General features: G+C 45.1%; 1 protein-coding gene across 6 annotated transcripts in view; it reads right to left on the minus strand.

Annotated features, from left to right (window-relative positions):
- uros (uroporphyrinogen III synthase) overlaps nt 1-19,398 on the minus strand; it is a 62,325-nt gene that overhangs the window by 41,105 nt on the left and 1,822 nt on the right. For all 6 annotated transcript variants that reach the window (XM_038773753.1, XM_038773757.1, XM_038773755.1 and 3 more), the window contains exons 2-4: nt 16,761-16,845; nt 16,390-16,473; nt 2,763-2,859 (exon numbers count right to left, since the gene is read on the minus strand). In XM_038773753.1, the coding sequence (XP_038629681.1) occupies nt 2,763-2,859; nt 16,390-16,473; nt 16,761-16,823 (244 nt within the window). In that variant the 5' untranslated portion in view covers nt 16,824-16,845. The remainder of the gene's footprint in view (nt 1-2,762; nt 2,860-16,389; nt 16,474-16,760; nt 16,846-19,398) is intronic.

Here is a 19,398-nt window from a genome sequence, read left to right on the forward strand (position 1 = left end):
GCTCTATCAGGCACCAGTAGCGAGTGTGCGTATGAACCGGCTGAGGTCGGAATATTTTAAACTACACCAAGGGACGAGGCAAGGGTGCCCCCTCTCCCTGTTACTGTTTGCTTTGGCCATAGAGCCTTTAAGGGGACTTTAAGAGATGGGACATGCTCACACTATCACTGGCGGTGAGGGTACAGACCGTGAAAATGACAGTCCTCCCCAGATTTTTATTTGTCTTTCAGTGCCTCCCCATCTTCATCCCTAAGGCCTTTTTCAAGCGGGTGTATAAGATTAATTTGGGCTTTGTGTGGGCGAGTAAAACCCTGCGAGTGAAGAAAGTGTTGCCCGCGCGCAGTGGGGGGGGGGGGGGGGGGGGGGGGGGGGAGGGTGGGTTGGCGCTGGCGAATTTCTGCAATTACTACTGGGCGGCTAATATAGCCATGATTAGGAAGTGGGTATTGGGAGAGGGGTCGGCGTGGGAGCGGATGGAGGCGGCGTCATGTAAAGACACCAGATTGGGAGCATTAGTTACGGCACCTCTGCCGTGCTCGCCACCTGGATAATCCACAAGTCCGGTGGTAATGGCGGCTTTGAGGATCTGGGGGCAGTGGAGGAGATATGAAAGAGTGGAGGGAGCATCGATTTGGACCCCGATTTATAACAACCACAGGTTTGTACCGGGTAGGCTAGATGTCGGGTTCCGGAGGTGGCAGGGGGCAGGAATCAGAAGGATGGGGGATCTATTTATTGATGGGAGCTTTCCCAGCTTTAAAGCTTTGGAGGATACATTTACATTGCCACCAGGGAATGGTTTTAGGTATTTGCAGGTGCGAGACTCCCTGAGAAAGCAGGTGCCGGCCTTTCCGCTGCTGCCAAATGGGGGTTACAGGATAGAGTAGTTTCCTGTACCTGGGTGGGGGAGGGGAAGGTATCAGATATTACCAGGAGCTTTCGGAGGTGGAGGGAAACTCCGGTGGAGGAGCTTAAGGGCAAGTGGGAGGACAAGCTAGGTGGAGAGATAGAGGCAGGTCAATGGGCGGATGCCCTAAGCAGTTAATAGCTCCTCATCGTGCGCCAGGCTTAGCCTGATACAATTTAAGGTAGTCCACCGGGCACACAATTAAAATAAATAAATTTAGTGTACCCAATTCATTTTTTCCAATTAAGGGCCAATTTAGCGTGGCCAATCCACCTAGCCTGCGCATCTTTGGGTTGTGGGGGCAAAACCCATGCAAACATAGGGAGAATGTGCAAACTCCACACAGACAGTGAACCAGAGCCGGGATCGAACCTGGGACCTCAGCGCCATGAGGCAGCAATGCTAACCACTCTGCCACCGTGCTGCCCTGTCCACCGGGCACACATGACAGGGGCTAGGATGAGCAGGTTTTTCGGGGCAGAGGATAGGTGTGCGAGATGGGCGGGAAGCCCAGCAAATCATGTTCACATGTTTTGGGCATGCCCGAAACTTAGAGGGTTTTGGCAGGGTTTTGCTAAAGCAATGTCCACGATGCTAAAAACACGGGTGGTGCCCAGTCCGGAGGTAGCGATCTTTGGAGTGGCGGAAGATCCGAGAATTCATGGGGCAAAAGAGGCCGACGTTCTGGCCTTTGCCTCCCTGGTAGCCCCGAGACAGATCTTATTAATGTGGAGGGACTCGAAGCCCCCGAGTGTAGAGACCTGGGTTAGTGACATGGCTGGGTTTCTCAGTCTTAAGAAAATAAAGCTCACCTTAAGAGGGTCAATGTAAGGATTCTCCCGGAGATGGCAGCCGTTCGTCGACTTTCTCGGGGAAAATGAAAATTTTAGCAGATACAATGTTCCAAGGTGGGGGTGGATTGTTGTTGTTTGGTTGAGGTGTGTGAAGATTGGGCTGGGGGGAAATGTTCATTTTGCCATGTGGATGTTATTGTTTTTATTAATGTTCTAAAAATGTTCAAATACCTTAATAAAAATATTATTTTTTAAAAAATTATGAGCAGGATTGATAGACTAAATAAGGAGAAACTGTTTCCAGTGGCAGAAGGGTCAGTAAACAGGGCCAACAGACTTAAGGTGATTGGGAAAGAACCAGAGGATATTTCTTATTATTCAGCAAGTTGTCATGATTCCTGAAAAGGTGGTGAAAGCATGTTCAATAGTAACTTTAAAGAGAACTGGATATACTTGAAGAAAAAAAATGATAGGGCTAATGGGCAAGACTGTAATGGGGGACTAACTAGCTACCTCTTTCGAAGAGTTGGCATAGGCACAATGGGTTGAATGGTCTCCTTCTGTGCTGTAACACCCTATGATTGTATCCATGTTTTGAATTTGACCACTGCTGGCAAGATCAGCATTTCTTGCATATCCTTTGTTGTCCTTGCGAAGGTGGTGAAGAGGACTTTTTGTGGGTTCCTGCAATCCATGCAGTGAAGGTGGTCCCACAATGCTGATAGGTAGGGAGTAAAATAGATATTTTAAAAGTGAAATAGCTGGAGCATTTGGGATTTAAACCAAAAACTATTTCAGGAGTAGAATTTCCTGGCTTTTTAATTATGCTTTTGCTGTTTCACATAGCTTGGCTGGGTGGAATGATGAATTATGTATTCATAGGAAGTTGATTATGAGCTAACAAAATAAGGTAAAGCACACCTAAGAAAGTATGCGGTACTGAAAAAAAACATGCAATTTGAACATGATTTACATTTGTAAAATTTCATTTGTGAAAGGCAATGTTTCAAAATAACTTAAAGATATTCGAAATTACAGATACAAGTTAATAACTCACTTACCTTCACTGATAGCCTTTTCACCCAAACATAACATCACAGCATCAACAGCTCTGGGACTGGTAAATATCAGACCACCATAAACTTCAGGGTGTGAAAGCTACATGCAGATTAGGATGAAATTGTATTACTATAGAATTAATTGCTTATGCTAAACATGGCAGTGCTTGCCACTTCATGCATTAAATTTACAATCACAAACCAATCTCTGCCTTACAGTGCTTTCCACAAAACCAGTTATTTTCACAGTAATAACATTTTCTCGGACTGCATAATGAAAATATTTCTATTGCAAAATGAATAGATCTGTAATAAATTCATATGTACAGAACACAGGAAATACAACTTAAATGACTATTACAAAATGATGGTACAATACGTCTACTGTGAATTTCACCACTATATAAGCCAATTATTATTCAGGCTATTCAGACTACTATTGTAATAAATATCTCAAATTTTATTATGCTTCCTGAGCATTTTCGGCACTGAATCTCACTTATATCTTATGTAATTTATAAAGTTAATATCTGTCTTTGTACATTGTCGTGTAACAATTCTGTATAACAGGAGGCACAATTTTAGTCACATGTGCTAACTTTAGGAGAAAACTGGGCATGATCTTCCCAAAAGGAACAAAATCCCCTAGCGAACGCATTTAGCCGCGTGTTTCCTAGCACTCGCAGTGCCGAGAAACACATAACTATTTACGGCATTCGCTTTGAATAAGGGGCCTGAACAGGGAACGAGTGGCCAAGGCCACACATAGCCCTGTTTTCTTTTACAATGGGGAGCTCGCTCGCCACACCTGCCATTGTAGCGAGAGATCGGGATGTCATTTTTAAATGCCCAAAAGCAATATGGGGGCCCCCTCGCACCTCCCAACACCCACACAGTGCAACCCCGGCCCGATCGCACGTGTACAGAATGCTAGCTTGGCATCTTGGCAGTGGAAACCGGGAACCCTGGCAGTGCCCATGCTTGTTGGCAGTGCCACCTGGGCACCTTGACAGTGCCAGACTGGCACCCAGGTGGTACTGCTAAGGTGTCAGGCTGGCACTGTCAGAGTGACACTGCCAGAGTACCTGGTGGCACCAGCAGTGCCAGGGCACCACCCTGCCCAAAGGGCATGCAGCTGTGGGCTTCCAATTCCCTTGGAGACCCCCACGAGTGCCGTTCCGTCTGGTCCCCGTTTGTAGGGACCCGCAAACGCCGCTTGCCTGAGGTCTCAGGCAAAGTGGTTGAATCCCACTGTGGGCGGGATTCAGCTTGCAATTTCTTGCGAGATTGCGCTTAATCCCTCGAGGCGTTGTGAGCCGGGTAGATCCAGAGAGCGGGGTTCCTCAGCTTTCAACGGCCACATTGCGGCGAGCTGATTTTCCGACGCAGCGTGGCCGTAAGATCGCGGCCAATATCTTACCTATACTTGCACAACACAGGTAAATGTATATCATGTGCATATTTAGTTAATTACTATCAGCTGTTGGTAAGGGGAGGCAGGGTCTGGTGGTTTTTGGTTGTAGCCTTTGCCTTTGGTATGCGTTTTTCTACATATCTTATTTCTTATGTTGTTAACACACTCGCACCATGTTTGAACAATTTTCATATTTGTTGTGAAGTTCAGATGGTGTTTGTTAAATATGAAATCTTTAATAAAACATTATTTAAAAAAACCAAATAATTGCAATCACCATTCAATAACCAAGGATATACAACACTCACAAATAATATTCTGCTCTTGTTCTATTATTTATCAATAATAAAAAAAGGTGAAAGTATACAAGTATGCCCAATGAAGCATCTATTAGTCATTTAGAAATTCCCCATTTGGATTCCAATTAGTTACATGTGACTATAAGTGAACGACACTAAAATGAACAGCACTGAACATTGTTAAAAAGAATGAAAACACATATAAATGGAATTACAATATTCCACAAGAAATTGTTCACTTTGTTGAATTTGAAAATGTATAGTCCTCAAAAAATGTATTTCTTTTGAACGATATAAAGCTTGAACAACCAAGTTATTTGCATGTCGAATTTAAAGGTGGAAAGATACCTTTTTCCATGCAAACAAAAGACACATTTACATTCATGATCCTGTACCCACTCTTCTCATGCATTAACAACTGTTTGGTCTACAAGTCAGTCTCTGCACATTTATTGCATACATCGGCCGAGGTTTTGAACTCCCGTTCGCATCAGGCTTGAATGGAGACAGGAAAGCAAAATCTTCGGAGAGGTTAAAATCGCGTTATACATCGGTGGGAAGTCCTGTCGCATTTGTCCCTGCCCCCTGCCAGTAACGTCATGGGATTTCCAAAGTTCAACATTGGGAACCCCATTAGAATAAATTTCAATCTCTCTCTCTCACACACACACACACAACACAACCCCCCCCCCCCCCCCCCCGCCATCCCCAGTTACATTATCCAATTCATGCTGGCATTAGGAACACCAATGTGAATTACAACTGGTCTCCCATGGCTTGCACCTGATGGGCAGACCCATCAGAGGAGCTTGGGTGAGTGCATCGCTCAGGAGGAGAGGGCCATGTCTGGCAGTGCTGGGGACAGTGTCCAGGAGGTTTGTTGAATGGGGGTGCAGTTCTATTTTTGCTTTCATGTGCTGGGGTGGCCTTTAAAAAAATGAATTTGCAGGCGGTGTGGGCTCTGACGTTGTAGTATCCTCCCTTTGGATTTTTAAAAATTTGCTAATAGGGAGGAGAAAGCCTCCACTGGGGCCACCAGCTTCAATACCGCTTTTCCGCCTGCTGCAACAAGAAGGGAAAATTCCACCCATAGTCTTTGAAGCATTCAGGTATCTTAATGGAACACCTGTACATTGAAATCTTCTGGATGATGTTCTTTGTCGAGACAATTTTTTTTCTGGCCCTTTTTGCCTTGGTGACTGCTGTTGTTCCAATGCAGTTGTTGAAGACTCACGGAAAATAGGGTTTGCTGGTTGTTCCACACTCAGTACAGCTAATGAAATATCTTCTCTCCAACCACCCGATTGATGTGATGGAGCCGCTTCATTGGTTGAGCGCATATATTTGCGGTTGCGCCTGTATATCTGGCTGAGTTTTTTCAACTCCCGCTTTAGTTTCTAACTGTGGAATTGTGGGTCATTCTTTCCTCCTGGTACCTTTGTGCTCTCCCTGAAATTTGTTTGGTCAAATCATGCACAGCTTGGTACTTTGAAGACATCAGTTTATCATGCTTTTTCAAAGACTCAACTCGAATCTTAGCCTTCATCTCTCCCAGTTCATCTCTGATGTGAACATTTTTCTGAAGAATACTTACCTTTAGTGCGTGCATTTCATTGCATGGGTGTGGTCGGCAACCACCTTGATGGTTTACTTGAATAATGTCTCCCTCTCTTTGGGGTCTTCTGCTCTTTCCCCCTGGAGTCTTTTGTTTCCCTCTTTCTAGGGTCTTTAGTTGCCCTCTCTCAGTAGGCAGGCTCAGGCTTACCAACCCAAGCTTTAGGCTTGTTCCAGCTGAGATGAGTGGCAATTGCATCCCATCTATAACCTTGATTTCTAGGTCTTCGCTCTTACCATTCCATTGGGCTGTTGGCTAAGTTGTCCTCTTGGGATGGGCATCATGTCATTATACAGCATCAACCTTACTTTCAAAGGCTTTGGGCTGGATTCTCCGCCGGCGGGATGCTCCGTTTTGCCGGCAGCGTTTCCTGACAACGTGGGGCTGCCCCACAATGGGAAACCCATTGACCAGCCGACACAGCGGAGCATTACGCCGGCAGGGTGAAGCAGAAATGTGGCGTGACGGGGCGGAGAATCCAGCCCCTCATTTTTGGATTGCCATGTTGAGCCACTTCACACAGATCTGTTAAGGATATTATGTTACATGATGCACCAGTGTCTGTCCGACACTTCTTGTCCACTTGATACTCCCCCTCTGTGGCTATCTTTGTAACAGTCACAAACCATTTTTCACTTATAAACTTGACTGAACCAACCTGCTGTATAGCACTTCATCAAACTTGTCTGCTGATATCTCTCCAGTGGCCATCTGTAAAGGCTTGTTTTGCTTTTTTCTGGCCAAGTACGTGTGTGAAAATTATTTTGCTTCTTGCTTTTATTTTCCTCATACTGGACAGTCCTTCTTTTCCTGTACATGTTGAGCTTGGCAATATTGGCATCCTGCCAATATCATTTCCTATGATTGCTCCGCTCTTTCAACCTGGATTGTCGCTCAGCATAATATATCTCTTGGTCTGCTCTGTCATAGAACTCGTACAGTGCAGAAGGAGGGCATCAAGTCTGCACCGACCCTCTGAAACAGCACCCTACCTAGGTCCACTCCCTTTCCCTATTCCCATAACCCTAGCTAACCTGCACATCTTAGGGCACTAAGGGGCAATTTAGCATGGCCAATCCACCTAACCTGCATATCTTTGGACAGTAGGAAGAAACCGGTGTACCTGGCGGAAACCCATGCAGACACGGGGGGGAATATGCAAACTCCACACAGAGTCACCCAAGGCTGGAATTGAACCTGGCTCGCTGGCGCTGTGAGGCAGCAGTGCTAACCTCTGTGCCACCATGCCTATCCCGACATATGGTCCATAGTCTAGCTGACATTTCGCAACTTCTGCATTTTAAAAAAACATTTAATTGAGGTATTTGTGGCATCGAAACAACAACAAAATAGACAATATACATGAAACCATAAACATAGTGCAAAAACGGGCAGCACGGTGGCCTAGTGGTTAGCACAACCGCCTCACGGCACTGAGGTCCCAGGTTCGATCCCGGCTCTGGGTCACTGTCCATGTGGAGTTTGCACATTCTCCCCATGTCTGCGTGGGTTTCGCCCCCACAACCCAAAAATGTGCAGAGTAGGGGGATTGGCCATGCTAAATTGCCCCTTAAATGGAAAAAATAATTGGGTAATCTAAATTTTAAAAAAACAAAGTGTGCCCTGTGCACTAAAAAAAAACATAGTGCAAAAACCGTTTACCATTCGTACAGGTCCCACCCTTATTACCCCCCTACTCTAACCTAAACTATTCCCCCCCCCACCTCCGCCCCCGTCTGCTGATGATTAATTTTCCGCAGGGAAGTCGACGAACGGTTGCCACCTCCAGGTGAACTCTAACAGTGAACCTCTCAAGGTGAACTTGTTTTTCTCCATGCAGAGAAAGCTATCTCTGTCCAATATATATAACAGATATCTGTCCGATAGCCAGGTCTCCGACTTCGGGGGCTTTGGGTCCCTCCATGCTAACAGTATCCGTCTCCAGGCTACCAGGGAAGCAAAGGCCAGAACGTCTGCCTTTCTCCTCCTGGATTCCAGGATCTTCCGACACCACAAAAATCACCACCTCTGCACCCAACACCACCCTTGTTTTTAACACTGTGGATTTGGTACTGGGTAATGAACCCAGCCAGGTGTTAGATTTAGATATAGGTGATCACTTTGGTGATCGTGATCACAATTCGGTTATGTTTACTTTAGCGATGGGCAGGGATAGGTATATACCGCAAGGCAAGAATTATAGCTGGGGGAAAGGCAATTATGATGCTATTCGGCAAGATTTAGGATGTATAGGATAGGGAAGGAAACCGTAGGGGATGGGTTCAATCGAAATGTGGAGCTTTTTCAAGGAAATGCTACTGCGTGTCCTTGATAAGTATGTACCTGTCAGGCAGGGAGGAAGTTGTCGAGCAAGGGAACCGTGGTTTACTAAGGAAGTTGAAGCACTTGGCAAGAGGAAGAAGAAGGCTTATGTTAGGATGAGACCTGAAGGCTCAGTTAGGGCACTTGAGAGTTACAAGTTAGCCAGGAAAGACCTAAAGGGAGAGTTAAGAAGAGCGAGGGGAGGACACAAAAAGCCGTTGGCGGATAGGATCAAGGAAAACCCTAAGGCTTTCTATAGGTATATCAGGAACAAAAGAATGACTAGAGTAAGATTAGGGCCAATCAAGGATAGTAGTGGAAAGTTGTGTGTGGAATCAGAGGAGATAGGGGAAGTGTTAAATGGATATTTTCCGTCAGTGTTTACACTGGAGAAAGACAATGTTGTCGAGGAGAATACTCAGGTACAGTCGACCAGGCTAGATGGGATTGAGGTTCACAAGGAGGCGGTGTTAGCAATTTTGGAAAGTGTATAAAATAGATAAGTCCCCTGGGCCAGATGGGATTTATCCTAGGATTCTCTGGGAAGCCAGGGAGGAGATTGCAGCGCCTTTGTCCTTGATCTTTATGTCGTCTTTGTCGACAGGAATAGTGCCGGAAGACTGGAGGATAGCAAATGTTGTCCCCTTGTTCAAGAAGGGGAGTAGAGACAACCTGGTAATATAGACCTGTGAGCCTTACTTCGGTTGTGGGTAAAATGTTGGAAAAGGTTATAAGAGATAGGGTTATAATCATCTTGAAAAGAACAAGTTGATTAGCGATACTCAACACGGTTTTGTGAAGGGTAGGTCATGCCTCACAAACCTTATTGAGTTTTTTGAGAAGGTGACCAAACAGGTGGATGAGGGTAAAGCAGTTGGTGTGGTGTATATGGATTTCAGTAAGGCGTTTGATAAGGTTCCCCACGGTAGGCTATTGCAGAAATACGTAAGTATGGGATTGAAGGAGATTTAGCGTTTTGGATCAGTAATTGGCTAGCTGAAAGAAGACATAGGGTGGTGGTGATGGCAAATGTTCATCGGAGTTCAGTTGCTAGTGGTGTACCGCAAGGATCTGTATGGGGCCACTGCTGTTTGTCATTTTATAAATGACCTGGAAGAGGGTGTAGAAGGATGGGTTAGTAAATTTGCAGATGACACGAAGGTCGGTGGAGTTGTGGATAGTGCTGAAGGATGTTATAGGTTACAGAGGGACATAAATGAGCTGCAGAGCTGGGCTGAGAGGTGGCAGATGGAGTTTAATGCGGAAAAGTGTGAGGTGGTTCACTTTGGAAGGAGTAACAGAAATGCAGAGTACTGGGCTAATGGCAAGATTCTTGGTAGTGTAGATGAACAGAGAGATCTCGGCATCCAGGTACATAAATCCCTGAAAGTTGCCACCCAGGTTAATAGGGCTGTTAAGAAGGCATATGGTGTACTAGCCTTTATCAGTAGGGGGATTGAGTTTCGGAGCCACAAGGTCATGCTGCAGCTATACAAAACTCTGGTGCAGCCGCACCTGGAGTACTGCGTGCAGTTCTGGTCACCACATTATAGGAAGGATGTGGAAGCTTTGGAAAGGGTTTCAGAGGAGATTTACTAGGATGTTGCTTGGTATGGAGGGAAGGTCTTACGAGGAACGGCTCAGGGACTTGAGGTGTTTTTGTCAGAGGAGGAGAAGGCTGAGAGGTGACTTAATAGAGACATATAAGATAGTCAGAGGGTTAGATAGGGTGGACAGTGAGAGCCTTTTTCCTCGGATGATGATGACCAACACGATGGGGACATAGCTTTAATTGAGGGGTGGTAGATATAGGACAGATGTCAGAGGCAGTTCTTTATTCAGAGAGTAGTAGGGGTGTGGAACGCCCATGCCCTGCAACAGTAGTAGACTCGCCAAATTTAAGGGCATTTAAGTGGTCACTGGATAGACATATGGATGAAAATGGAATAGTGTAGGTCAGATAGGCTTCAGATGGTTTCACGGGTCGGCGCAACATCGAGGCGAAGGGCCCGTTCTGCGCTGAAATTTCTATGTTCTATAAACTCCCGAAGCTTTGGACATGTTCAAAACATGTGGACATGGTTCACGGGTCCTCCACGCGCATTTTGTGCACCGTCTTCTACCCCCAAGGAATCTGCTCATCCGGGCCACTGTCATGTGAGCCCGGTGCACAATCTTAAATTGCATGAGGCTGAACCTGGCACATGTTGCGGACGCGTTGACTCTACTCTAACGCATCTGCCCATAAACCATCCTCTATCTCCCTCCAGCTCCTCCTCCCACTTACGCTTCAGCTCCTCGGTCTGCATCTCCTCCGGCCCCATAAGCTCCTTATAGATGTCCGAGACGTACCCCTCCCCTACCCATCCTTTGGAAATTACCCTATCCTGAATCCCCCTCAGCAGTAGGAGCGGGAAGGTTGCCACCTGTTTACGAAATAAGTTCCGCACCTGCAGATATCTGAATTTGTTTCCCCTCGCCAGCTCAAACATTTCCTCCAGCGCCCCCATACTCAGAAAGTTCCCCTCTACTAACACATCCCCCCATCCTCTCAATCCCCGCTCTCCGACCATACCGGAACCACCCATCCACACTCCCCTGGGCAAACGGTGATTATGGGGGAGAGGGGGCATCCCGTGTCTCGTCCCCCCCGGTGCAGTCTAAAATAGTCCAAAGTTGTCCTGTTCGTCCGCACACTTGCCACAGGAGCCTGACACAGCAACTTGACCCAGTCAATAAAGACCCACCCAAATCCAAACCGTCCCATTACCTCCCACAGATAATCCCATTCTACCCGATCAAAAGCCTTTTCTGCATCCATTGCGATCACTACCTCCACCTCCCTACCTTCCGGGTGCATCATGATCACATTTAACAGCCTTCTTACATTGGCGACCAACTGCCTACCCTTAACAAACCCCGTCTGGTCCTCCCCACTAACGTCTGGAACACAGTCCTCAATCCTGGAGGACAAGATTTTGGCCAGCAACTTGGCATCCACATTCAGCAGGGAGACCCACACAGCTCCGGGTTCTTGTCCCGCTTAAGAATCAGCAAAATCATTGCTGTGACATTGTCGGGGGCAGCACCCCTCTTTCCCTTGCCTCATTGAGTATCCTCAACAACACTGGCCCCAGTATCCCTGAGAACTTTTATATAAACTCCACTGGGTATCCGTCCGGACCCAGGGCCTTATCCGCCTGCATGGCCTTCAAGCCCTCCACCATCACTTCCAGCCCAATTGGGGCCCCCAGCCCTGCTACCCGCTCTTCACCCACCGTTGGGAAATTCAGCCCCTCCAAGAAGCGCCTCATCCCCTCGGGCCCCGTAGGGGGTTCCGACCTGTACAGCCTGCTATAAAAATCTCTAAACGCCTTATTCACTCCTACCGAATCACCAACCAGGTTCCCCTCACCGTCCTTTACTTTCCCTATCTCCCTAGCTGCCTCCCTCTTCCTAAGCTACTGTGCAAGCATTCTGCTGGCCTTCTCTCCATACTCAATGATCGCCACCATCGCCTTTTTCAGCTGTTCTCGTTCTACCGCCCTCCCTGTGGTCAACAAGCTAAACTCCGCCTACAGCCTCTGCCGTTCCCTCAGGAGCCCTGCTCTGGGGTCTCCGCATAGCTCCTATCGATCTGTAATATCTCCTTTACCAGTCTGTCCGTCTCTGCCCTGTCAACCTTCTCCCTATGAGCCCGGACCGAGATCAGCTCCCCCCTTACCGCCGCCTTCAGTGTTTCCCAAACCACCGCTGCCGAAGTTTCCCCTGTGTCATTGACCTGCAGGTAGCTCTGAATACATTTTCAGCCGCTTGCACACCCCTTCATCCATCAAAAGTCCCACATCCAACCTCCAGTGTGTGCGCTGATTACTGTCTTTACTAACCTGCAGGTCAACCCAGTGCGGTGCATGGTCTGAGATTGTAATCGCCGAATACCCCGTGTCCACTACCCCAGCCAGAATGGCCCTGCTCAAAATACAAAAATCAATCCGGGAGTACACTTTATGCACGTGTGAATAGAAGGAGAACTCCTTCGCCCCCGGCTGCCCGAACCTCCATGGATCCAACCCCCCCATCAGCTCCATGAAACCTCTTTGTTCCTTTGCCATTGCTGGCACCCTGCCCGTTTTCGAGCTTGACCGGTCTATGCCCGGGTCCATAACTGTATTGAAGTCCCCTCCCATGACCAACCTGTACAAGTCCAGGTCAGGTATCCTCCCCAGCATCCTCTTTATAAACTCCACATCATCCCAATTTGATGCATATACATTCACTAATACCACCTGCACCCCCTCCAGTTTCCCACTGACCCACATCCGAGACCATTCTACCCGCCTCAAACACCTCCCGCTTATTTATCAGGATCGCGACCCCTCTAGTCTTTGAATCTCGTCCCGAATGAAACACCTGACTGACCCAGCCTTTCCTCAGTCTAATCTGGTCCGTTATCTTAAGGTGCATCTCCTGCAACATTACCATGTCCGTCTTCAATCCCCTAACATGCGCGAACACACGTGCCCTTTTGAATGGCCCATTTAACCCTCGAACATTCCAGCTGATCAGCCTATTTGGGGGCTCATTGCCCGCCCCCTCTGCCGATCAGTCATCCCCTTTTTTTAGGCCCGCCACCAGCCCGTGATCCGCGCCTCCACCGGTCCATCCCCACCCAGGCAGCCCCCGCCCTCCTCTCTGTCCCTCAGCCCAAGTCCCTCACTCGCCAGCAGAACATTCACCCCCCTACCAACAACATCCTGTAACACAATCCCTTTCCTAAATTAAACATATGCATACCCCCCACTGCAATTCCGAGAGCTAGCTCACCCAGCTAGCTTGGTGGCCCCCCATCCCCGGCGCCAGATAATCTCCCACCTATTGTGTCGTCCGTCCCCCCCCCGCTCATGCAAACAAACTCCAACATCAAACAATCCCCACATAATTGTCCAACCAAAAAACACCAAGATCAAAAATAACACACTCCATCCCCCAACAGTGCAAATAAAAACCTAAACTCACTCAGCTCTACTTCTGGTTCCAAGCAAAACGAGAAACCTTTTACAAAAACAGAGAAACAAAACAGAGAAAACAGAAACACAAACGTTGCAGCTAAATTCAAAAGTTCTCATTCCTTCGTCTGCCCTTTATTTCTTGCAAAGTCCAACGCGTCCTCAGGCGACTCAAAGTAAAAGTGTTGATTCTCATGTGTGACCCAGAGACGGGCTGGGTATAACAGTCCAAATTTCACATTTTTCTTGAAAAGGATCGCCCTGATCTGACTGAAGCCTGCTCCCTCCTGCCCACCTCCACACTCAGGTCTTGGTAAACCCGCAGGATGCTATTGTCCCACTTACAGCTCCGTGTCTGCTTGGCCCACTGCAGAATGCGTTCCTTATCCGAGAGCCTGTGAAATCTCACCACCATAGCCCTCGGGGGGGGGGGGGGGGGGTCTCATTCACGGCATCTTCGCAGGTGCTCTGTGAGCCCTATCCACCTCCAAGGGCCAGGAGAATGCCCCATCCCCCAGCAGCTTCTCAAGCATGCCTGCGACGTTAGCCCCAGCGGACCCCTCCGGAAGCCCGACCATTCTTAGATTCTGCCGGTGGGACCTATTCTCTCAATCCTCCACCTTCTCCAGAAACTTCTATTGCTGGTCCCTCAGCATCCCTACCTCCAGCTCTACCGCAATCTGATGCTCCTTCTGCTCAGCCAGCGCCTTCTCCATCTTCTGGATCGCCTGATCCTGGGCGTCCAACCTGAGCTCCAACTGCTCAATCGACGCTTTTAACTTGTGCATTTGATATGTCTATCACTTTCTTTGGCGGCAAGTTTCTCATCTTTAAGTAGACTTGTTCTCACTGTGGGATCTATCTTTAATCAGATCATCTTTCAGCTGTCCAGATTCTCATGATTCTTCTAGCTGCATTACTGCCTTGATGCAGTGTTCAATTGTGTCATTATTGCTCTGAAATCTAGTGTTGAATATATCTTTCATATGTAACAGTCATTTAGGATTCAAAATGTGTGTTCAAGACTTTCAAAATCTGTCAGTTTTTAATGTCCTTGTCTATTACAGTTAGGGTGGTATACACTTTGTAGTAGTCCCTCGTAGTATTGTTAAATGTAGCTTTGACATAGTTTTGACATTATAACTTGAAAAACTGCCTCTACTGCACTGCACATTTTTCAGTTGGACTGGAGTTAAGTTTGGAAAATTTACTGCAATCATTTTTACTCACTCAGTATTTACTTGCCGTCTGTGTCAATGTTTCCCTTTTCTCTGCGGTCAGTAGTTTCACTTACAGCCTCTGTGTGCTTTCCGTTTGTCCTTCTTTTCTGAAGCCAGTAATTTCACTTGCAGCCTGTGTCTGTTTTTCTTTGTCTCTTGTAGCCTTTGTCTGTTTTTCTTTGTTCTTTTCAGCAGCTGTTTGCAGATTTTGAACCTGTGTTCCTGCGATCTGTATCTTCTCTATTCCTTTTGCAGGTTTCAAAAATCTATTTTTTGCCACTCTCTCCTTATACCATTTGTAAGTATAAGGACAGTAGTCCTCATTAATGTTTCTGTGAGGCTTTTATTGAACTGATCTTAAGATGTCTGCCTCTTGGGGCACGGTGGTGCAGTGGTTAGCATTGTTGCCTCATGGGCAGAGGTCCCAGGTTTAATCCCGGCTCTGGGTCATTGTCCGTGTGGCGTTTGCACATTCTCCCCATGTTTGCGTGGGTTTCGTCCCCACAACCCAAAGATGTGTAGGGTAGGTGGATTGGTCATGCTAAATTAACTCTTAATTGGAAAAAATTAATTGGGTACACTAAATTTATTTTTAAAAAGATGTCTGCCTCTTGCCATGGTCACATGACTATAGTAAGCCTGAGGTGTCATTGAGACTGGTTACATTTCAAAACCCAAACAGTGCGGTGTCTGGAACTTACTGTCTTAAAGTGTGGGGGACAAACACTCATGCCATTTGCAAAATACTTGGATATGTACTTGAGATATTGTAATCTATAGGGCTACAGACCAAGAGCTGGGAGATAGGCCAGACTGCATAGCTTTTTCGGTCATCGCAGAAGTGTTGAGCCAAATGGCCTTCCTCTGTGCTGTAAATCTTTCTGTGCTTCCAAAAATAAATTTCACTGGTGTAGAGTAACAGCTATATTCTAATAAAAGCAATTGCAACAATAATCTATAACATAATCTATTTTGTATGCAGTCCTAAACTACCTTCTGTTTAATCACTATGTAAAATTGCTGATAAGAAATTAAATATTGGTAAAACTCCCTGAATTATGTCTCTTTATGGATGTAAAAATGTTTTAAACTACACTTAAATTGTTATTTTAACTTAAAAATTGTGATACAGCAAACCTTCAGCAATCATCTTCAGGACATGTTATTTCAATAAATAGAAATGTTCTCTAAAACAGTATGCTCCAGACAACAATAAATCAATAAAGGTTCATCAGTTAGGGCCAAATTCACTTAAACAATACTACAGCGGTAATAAATTTAAATGGAATACAATAGGTAACATGCTATATCGCATTATAAATGTATTAATTGCTCCAGGGTTATCTCCTGCTTCTACGTGGTCTCATATTTAAAATAGAATGTACAATTCAAAAATAATAATGTATGCAACTGTATCCTTTTGCAAAAGTGATGCAAAAATATGGATTTAATCAATTGAAACTATAAATATTTTCTTCAAATAAGTTTAAGTTTATTTAATTAAATTGATTATCCAGTTCTTCTGCTCTTTAGCATATTGCATCTATTTGCAGTGACAATTAAAATATAATTCTTCGTTCTTTTCAAATTTACAAATCCCAGCACAAAATTCTGCAGGCCACAATGCGTCAACTTTAGTATTTACTATGCTAGAATTTTAATGTCTAGTGGGCATGCACTATTATCTGAGCATATAGCAACTAACACACAGCTAATAATTTTTTAAACATTCAATTTTACATGGCTCTTTTTACCTTTTTTGATAAATCCTGAAGTGATATAAATTCAAATGATAAAATAGGAATTAAAGTTGCTTGAAGGCCAAGTGAAGCAAATTCCTGATAACAAAAACAATCCAAATTAATTATACCACACACATTGATTATTTCATATAAAATTGAATAACATAGGTTAGACCTGTAGTTGATTAAAGTAAAATTTTCCACCCAAATGGCCAATCCAATATTAAATATATTGCGACTAATCAAGCTATTTTGCAACAAAATTATTTTAACAAAATTCTTTTATATTGAATAAACAATGTTTCTTTAATAGCAGTTTCAGGATTATAGGGATATAGCGATATTAAAAAAACACCAAAATTAATATTTTCTAGGCGACATACCTGAACATATGGATCAGGTCCCAGTCCTCCTTCTTTAGGATCTTTAAGCAAAAGGACTTTCATCTCTCACACTTTATCGGTCTTGCTAACATAAACAGAATGAGATTACAAATAAATAAACTGCTGGAGCACAAGACTATAAACTGAAATGTGCAGATGCATCTTTCGTCATAACAGGATAACAGCATGTCAAATAGTCAGCCGTTAATGCCTCCCTTGGTAGCAACGCCCTTGTTTTAAGAAATGGATAACAATATCTTAGGGTCTCATTCAAATTCAAACTATCAAGATTTACACTGCAGTCAGTAAACCACCCATTATAACAAATGTTTTTTTTTAAGATAAGCCTTTTTGCTGAGACCCTGAGGGCAGTTAATGTCTGCCTCAGTCTATATTTCTAATGATGATGTTTCACTCTCATTGGGGTGGCTATCAATGCTAAAAAATAGCAAATGTTTGAAGAAATAATTGTACAACGCATATGTATATATATTAGAATCCAATTACTACAATACTACAGTAGAGCATTTCATATATTTTGCAGAATCATTGTCAATGCAGTGAAGATCTATTCCTCTAATTATTCAAAAAATGCACTTTGTTGGTAGAATTTGTGTTAATTACGTCTGTGTCCATTGCTATTTTTTCTTAACTCTAGCAAAGGCATTTTGAGGATATTTGTAGCATTCTCATTCCCAACTTGACTCAAATCAGCTAATTCAACATAGATTGGAGATTTAAACCTGAACTTTTCTCTCTGTACTGCTAAGCTACTGCGGGCTCAAGTTTGTACTGTTCATGGAGAATTCTAAAGTGTATTTCGTATTTTAGGTTTCATGCACTTTTCTATCCCTTTGCTTTCATTCACTTGTGTATTTTCTTGCTGTACCTCACACAATCACTCTCATTTTCTGTATTTATTTCTGTCCTCTCATTCTGTGTGCAGCTGACTGTAGCTCTGTACTTTTCCTCCACTCACAGGGCTGGAATTGACAGAATGCCATGGAGGGGACGCTGCCATTACTCCAGTGGCTGCCCTGTGCAACGTAACATTGGAAGCAGCATTAAATGCTTTAAAGCAAAAATTCTGATGCTGGTGATGAAGGGGGACCCCAATCCTCCCTTAGGGGTGGGGAGGGAGGGGGCCCCTTGTTCATAGAAGGGGGGGGAGGGGGGGGGTTGGAGAGGGGGGCTTTCTGGGAGGGTTTCTTTCTGTGCTGATCGGGGAGCCCTCTTGAGCTGGCCTCGCCGGCTCTGTCAGACCCCGCGATGTGATGGAGTACACCACGCCCCCTGAATTTTTTTTAGAGAGGCTCAAAATCTGGACAAAAAACTCGGCTGTGCAGCTGGAGAGCTACACACTGGGTTTCAGTCAGAGCCTGACACTCTGAAAAAAATACGGGAAAATTCTGCCCACTGTGTGTTTTTCTGACTATCATTCACGGTGTGCTTTTATGATTGTCACTCGTGTGTGTTTATGATTGTCACTCGATGTGTATATTTCTGACTGTCACTCACTGTATTTCGGACTGTCACTTTCTGTCTCTGACTGTCACTCACTGTGTGTATTTCTGACTGTCACTGACTTTGTGTCTTTGACTGTCACTCACTGTGTGTATTTCTGACTATCGCTCACTGTGTGAATGTGCAGACTCCTCACGGACAGTGACCAGAGCAGGAATTGAACCTGGGACCTCAGCGCTGTGAGGCAATGCTAACCATTGCGCCAGCGTGCTGACCATCACTCACTGTATGTTTCTGAAAACCACTCAGTGTGTTTTTGACTGTAACTCAGTGACTGTCAAACTGAGTGCTATCACTCTGTATTTCACTCTCTATTTATATTTCAGATTCTCAGTCTCTATTTATATTTTTTTACACTGTCACACTGAGAGTTGTCACTCTGTATCTCAGACTCTCACTCATTGTGTGTTTCTGTGTATTTCACACTGACATTGAGTGCTATTTCTCTGTATTTCAGACTCACACACAGTGTGTTTCTATGTATTTTAGATTGACACTGTGTGCTGTTACTCTGTATTTCAGACTCTCATTCACAGTGTGTTTCGGTGTATTTCACACTGACACCGAGTGCTGTTTCTCTATATTTCAGACTCACTGTGTGTTTCTGTGTATTTTACACTGTCACCCTGAGTGTTTTACTCTGTACTTCAGATTCTCGTTCACTCTGTGTTTCTCGGTATTTCACACTTTATTATATTTCAGACTTTCATTCACGTGTGTTCATATGTATTTCGACTGCCACACTAAGTGCTGTCGCTCTGTACTTCACTTTCTATATTTATATCAGACTTTCACTCAGTATGTGTTTCTGTGTATTTCACTGTATGGGTATTTCAGACACTCATTCTCTGGTCCTGGTGTAATTCACACTGTCACTGGATGCTGTCACACTGTATTTAAGACTGTCACTGCTGTCACTCTATGTTTCAAACTGTCACCCAGTGTGTGTTTCTCTGTATTTCACACTGTCACTGAGCGCTGTCACTCTGTATTTCACTGTCACCGAGTGCTGCCACTCTGTATTTCACTGTCACTGAGTGCTGTCACTCTGTATCTCACTGTCACTGAGTGCTGTCACTCTGTATCTCACTGTCACTGAGTGCTGCCACTCTGT

This window comes from Scyliorhinus canicula, chromosome 16 (genome assembly GCF_902713615.1).
Source record: "Scyliorhinus canicula chromosome 16, sScyCan1.1, whole genome shotgun sequence".
NCBI classification, from domain to species: Eukaryota; Metazoa; Chordata; class Chondrichthyes; order Carcharhiniformes; family Scyliorhinidae; genus Scyliorhinus; species Scyliorhinus canicula.